Source organism: Lytechinus pictus, chromosome 3 (genome assembly GCF_037042905.1).
Source record: "Lytechinus pictus isolate F3 Inbred chromosome 3, Lp3.0, whole genome shotgun sequence".
NCBI classification, from domain to species: Eukaryota; Metazoa; Echinodermata; class Echinoidea; order Temnopleuroida; family Toxopneustidae; genus Lytechinus; species Lytechinus pictus.
In genome coordinates, this window is record NC_087247.1 from 4,043,503 (window position 1) to 4,049,564 (window position 6,062).

The window sequence follows — 6,062 nt, forward strand, 5'->3', positions numbered from 1 at the left end:
ACCCACTGCTTTTAGACCAATTGAATATAGCCCCCCCCCCCTATAAAAAAAATGAAATTAATAAGATAAGGAGAGTTTAAAATTTAATTTTAAAAACAAAAAGCATAGAAACATCTCCGGATTTAGATTAAGACTTAGGTCAAATATTTATGTAAATTAGTAGAACCAAACATTACACCTCGAAACATACGTGTACTTGCAATGGCAATCAAACTACAGGTAAGTGTGGTAACTTCATGTACAAACATACAATAATGTTCATAAAACTGGCTTTTAATTATTAAGGAACAGATATAAATGTGAAACCACGGAAGATCTTCATATTTGCCACACTTGTGTATGACAAAAATGAACTTTAAAATCACTAAAGTGATGATATTCACAATAATAAATGCTACATTAACTTATTTTTAGTACTAAACTACAAAATTATATAAATACCCTTCTTTTGATAGATTTACTATTGCTCTGTTTACATATAAGTACATGTACATGTAACTAGTAGTAAATTAATTGATCACATATGACAAGCTAATAAGAAAGTGGAAAGTGGACAGGGCTATAAAAATTAAATATATACATTTCAAAAGCAAGATAAAAAGCAGCAAACTTTTCAAATGGTGTTGAGTCAGCAATATAAAAACACTCATGGTCAAGTTAATAAAATTCATTTGTAAAGTTCTCTTAAACATACCTTAACCACAAGTGAGACTGGCCTGCCAAGAAACCATACTCCATTGTAGTGAGTGCCAACAATTCCTGTATAAGGCAAAGCACAATGAAATATGAAACATGTATGGCAAACTCAACTTGGGTGAATCTATAAATAAAAAATATGGGGAAATGGAATAAGAATGCTGCCTGACAGCAAAACGATTACATCCTAGACTTTTAAAGTGTATGCTTTCTACTAATACTACGCATAAGATCTCAATTCTCAAAAGCACTCTCACTGCCCACATAGTATATTTATTATAGAATATGATAACAATAACCTTCTTAAACTGTTGTTTGTAACTACATCAGATCAACTGTGTTTTTTTTTTTTATCAAGGAAATCAATATGTTAAAGGAATAACAGGACAGAGAGTCTCATGAAAGTCACAAACATATTGGACAATACCATGACATATGTGAGGAGCTTGATAAAGTTGAGTGGGAACAGTCAATAAAGGACATGGATACTGAACAGTCCTGGTCATTCTTCCATACAATCTTGACAGACATTATGAAGAAACACATACCGTGTTCTTCATCACGGCGACGTAAGAAAAAGCATAGATGGATGAACAATCAAGCACTCAGACTGCATGGACAAAAGCATCGTGCATGGCAACAAGCCCAAGTCACTAAACACCCAACTGACATTGCTAGAGCTAGGAGACTAGCAAAGGCTCTTCAATGCCTCACAAGAGATCTGCGAAGTAACTTCGAAAAGGACCTTGCGAAGAATGTGAAGACGGATCCAAAGCATTCTGGAGATATGCATCTGATAATCTAAAGACCAGAAAGGGGCTTCCTGATCTCAAAAAGACGGATGGTACCTACACTTCAACAGATGAAGAGAAAGCCGAAATCTTGAATGCTTTCTTTGAGACAACATTTACTGAAGAGGACACTTCTTCCATCCCACAGCTTGAACGCAGACAGTCAGCTGGATGCTTATCTGCTCTAGACATAACCCCAGAGGATGTACATCGCAAACTTGATCTGCTTTCCAAATTTAAGAGTGCTGGACCGGATGGTATCCATCCTTGCATTTTACGGGAAACGGCACCTTCAGTGTGTTCACCATTGGCCATCATCTACACTAAGTCGTTCAAAGAAGGCAAGCTTCCTTTAGAATGGAAAGCAAGTCACGTTGTTCCAGTTTACAAGAAGGGAAACAAGTCTGAAGCCACTAATTATCGACCAATAAGTTTGACTTCAGTACCCTGTAAGATCATGGAGTCGCTGATCAGAGACAAGATCGTTGATCATCTGATGGAGAATGAACTAATCAGCGATTCCCAACATGGATTTGTCCCAGGTAGATCAACTGTTACACAGCTGCTCCAGACACTAGAGGACTGGACGTCCTTACTGGATAAAGGTGAAAAGGTTGATGTTGTCTACCTAGATTTTAGAAAGGCCTTTGACAGTGTACCCCATCAACGTCTTGTGGCAAAACTAGATGCATACAACATTCAAGGGAGCTTCAAAACTTGGATTGCTGATTTTCTCAGTGGCCGAACCCAGAGGGTAGTTGTTAACAATGCCAGATCTCAGTGGTGCACGGTAAAGAGCGGGGTGCCCCAGGGTAGCGTGCTCGGCCCGACATTGTTTGTGTTGTACATCAATGATCTTTCTGATGTTATGGAATCCACTGTAAGGATCTATGCAGACGACACTAAGGCCTTCTCTTCTGTCTCCTCTCCAAATCAATGTGAAGTTTTTCAAGCAAGTTTGCACTCACTGATGGACTGGTCCTCAAAGTGGCAACTTCAATTCAACACTGACAAGTGCAGTGTTTTGCATCTTGGATCAGGTGACCAAAGAGAGCACTACAACATCGGGAGTACAGCACTGAATGCAGTTAGAGAAGAAAAGGATTTAGGGATCATCATTGACGACGATCTAAAATTCCACAAGCAAGTGTCAAATGCTGTCAATAAGGCAAACAGGGTACTAATCAGCATCAGACGTACTTTCCAGTGTCTTGATTCGACCACTATCCCCAAACTATTTAAAGGGTTAGTGCGGCCACTCCTGGAATATGGAAATGTCATCTGGTCACCACAGTACATTGCTGATGCTAAGGCTGTCGAGAGAGTTCAGAAGAGAGCAACGAAAGTAATCTCCAGGATCAAACATCTTCCATACAAGGAAAGGCTTAAACACCTGAACTTACCATCCTTGGAGTACAGAAGAAAGAGAGGTGACATGATTCAAGTGTATAAGATCACTCATGAAGTCGACAGGCTTAACCCAGACCACTTTTTTCAGCTAGCTGACAGTACTACAAGAGGTCATAGGTTCAAACTTGTAAAGCCAAGATGCAGAACAAATGTGAGAAAGCAAGCTTTTAGTCAACGAGTAGTCAATGATTGGAACTCTCTCCCAGCTGAGGTAGTTGAAGCTCCCACAGTAGACACCTTCAAAATCAGGCTAGACCGACACTGGAAAGATAAGCATTATGATTCCCACTACTCTTAACTGGATATGAGAAGTCAATTTTCACCAACTTGCCCCACTGCCTCCTTAAACTTATTGAAACTTATTGAAGCATGAAGGAAGCTGACAAAATTAGAAGATAGACCTGGAAGCTCGACTGCTAATTCAGCATTCTTCCAGTATTTGCGGTAAGGTAAGGTATATAGTCATATATACAAATCAATATTATAGTCAGTCTTCCTTCCAAAATATACAAATGTTGTGGTTGTGTGCATATATATAAGCATACACAAGTAAAGGTGAAAAACTCTCTGAAGATATTTTGTCATTGGTGTATTCCCAGCCCAGCATTATACAGTATTTCCCTTGAATAATTAAAGCTAATTACTTTAAAATGTACATTCCATTGAGAGACTGGGACATATTGTAGATGGCCACATGCTTTTAAAATTTCCACTGTGAAAAGGTGGTTTTGTTACACTTATCCAATTTGATTCCAGGGTTAAAAAGTTACATTATCTTTGCTTAACAGAGAAGTACTATATAGTCACATAATTAGTATCACTAAACAATTGTCATATTTGCAAAATGAAAAAAGAAAATTTCAAGGTAAATATTTGTTTAAGTTACTACATGACCACTTTATCCTGTTAAATGGACATCTTGCACACTTGGGGAGATGTAAACACAAAAGGGGGCATATTAAAAATGCATGGCCACTGGCCAGATGCACTATTATAGCGTATTTTCCATTTAAAATGCTCAAGGTGCTTAGAAGAGAGGAAAACATAAAAGTAAAGAGAACTTAGATAAGTACAAGAAAGGGTAAATTACAAATGAGGGAAAATGTGAAAATTCATTAAATTTACCTTTGCAAAACAGAAATGTTTTTTTTTTCATTTTTCCATGACTAAACAGATTGAGAATAACCATTTTAGATCAAGAATAAAAAAAAGAAAATTTCAGAAATTAAATACGGAAAAGACCATTTCTTTTAAAATCACTGTCCCTAAAAACTAAAGTGTATATTCTTCATACTGACCTTGCTGTCCTTGCCTGTCCATAATAAAGCCAGATTGAAGTTGCTGTCATTAAGGTGGAACTGAAAATTAAATTAAAAAGACAAAGAAAATTGAAGAAATGAATTTGAACAATTTGAATTTCTGAAAGTAGTACTACAATATGTGCACCTTGATCTTTGTCATTCTTGTTGTATTGCAATTGTTATAAATTGAATTTCTGGTGTGTTTTGCTTTTTATAATAGTGCTTACATATATACATGTATAACATAACATAATCATGTTAAGCAGGGCCTGCTGGGAGAACAGTTTTCGGAACTGAAGTAGCTACCCTGGGTAAAATATGATGTTATTATAAACTGCAATTACAAATTTGAAGAATACATAAAAATAGAGAAGTCTATATGCCTTTAATATTTGACTTGCAACTCTTTTCTAAACCCTATGGTCACGCATGGCATCCACTCATCAATGGAAGTGGCCGGGTGAGTTTCCAATGAGTGCTGAAAAGTTTCAGTGATTGATTGACCACAGGTTGTATTATAATGGGACCTTTTGAAATAGTATTCTGGAGTAAGTCTGTCTACGCCATTAATTTGTCATATCTTGTAAACCTGAATCAAATCAGCCCTCTCACGATGGTAGTGAAGAGAGAAGAGTTGAAGCTTTTCCAACCTTTTAGTGTAGGATAGTCCAGGAACCATTTTTTTAGCTCTCCCCTGCATCGCCTCAATTTCTTCTTCTTCTGGAAACAGTACAGTCCACCGTCTGGTGTATTGTCGTACTGGTGAAGTGCAGCGTGCAAGTGTATGTACATTATTCGATAAAAAATTGCTTACAGCGTGCAAGTAAAAACAACCACCGTTATTAACGGAGCTGGGTCTTTTGTACCTCTTGTTTAAAGATGTGTAGAGAGGTCAATTTAACGGTCATCAGTTACAAAGCGTGGATTCCAAGACACAGTACAATATTCGGGAATTTTTATACAGTTTATGAAGATATCCTGGTTGCTATATTAGTTTGACAAACTTAAGGCATGTTTAATACATTACCAAGCATCTGGTTAGCCTGAACCATTGCTGCGATGTTATGGAAGGACAGATTATTATCAACAAGGACACCAAGATCCTTTACACTCAAAAATTACAGATCTTGTTCATTGAATGAGTGATGTCTGTCATGATTCATGCCTGGATTCTAAATACGGTATTCTACTTTAGGGCCAGGCCTAACTGTCTATGGGATGAAATATTAATCGGCATATTCACCTGATTATTTGATATTTTATCAATTTGGTCGCCAGTAACTCCACAATTAGCAATAGTGGATGAAGAACGAATATTTCTTCTGTGGTTGTCGCGGCTAGTGATAGACACCTTCCTCCTAGCCGAACGCCCATGCACTTCGTCCCCGGACCAACCGGCCACGTCAGCTTCATTAACTTGGTCAAGTTTCCGCGATGATCTTGTTAAAGGTTCCCGAGTAAATTCATACACACCATCATTTCGTCCTTCGGTTAATGTTTCACACATTCCACTTTGTAAAGCAACACTTAATAAAAGGAAGACTAAAAAGTGACAAGAGGACATTTTCCAAGAATATTTTTGCAAGAACTTTCTGGTATTCCTTTCACTATACAGTTCACTCCGCGAATGGCAGCTGTGTACCGGTACGGTATCTGCAAGATACTTTTTTCAACACAATCTTGTGCAGACCGTATATCTATTCTTATTTTTATAGTCATAAAATCGTGAAATACAGTCCATATTTTTCATTCCCTTTTATATTTCCTTTGTCTTTAAGGTAATAAGAAAGAAAAAAAGTTGGTATTAAACGTCAAATCCACCTGAGAAAAAGTGGGGAAAATATATACCGGCAGGGGAAAATAT

At 37.4% G+C, this 6,062-nt stretch overlaps 1 protein-coding gene across 2 annotated transcripts in view; it reads right to left on the reverse strand.

Annotated features, from left to right (window-relative positions):
• Positions 1 to 5,849, reverse strand: part of LOC129257963 (sortilin-like) — a 28,126-nt gene extending 22,277 nt beyond the window's left edge. The window contains exons 1-3 of one of the 2 annotated variants that reach the window (XM_054896413.2): positions 5,442 to 5,849; positions 4,196 to 4,255; positions 695 to 759 (exon numbers count right to left, since the gene is read on the reverse strand). In XM_054896413.2, the coding sequence (XP_054752388.2) occupies positions 695 to 759; positions 4,196 to 4,255; positions 5,442 to 5,762 (446 nt within the window). In that variant the 5' untranslated portion in view covers positions 5,763 to 5,849. The remainder of the gene's footprint in view (positions 1 to 694; positions 760 to 4,195; positions 4,256 to 5,441) is intronic. The other variant, XM_064096161.1, reaches the window with a different exon arrangement.
• Positions 5,850 to 6,062: the final 213 nt, after the last annotated feature.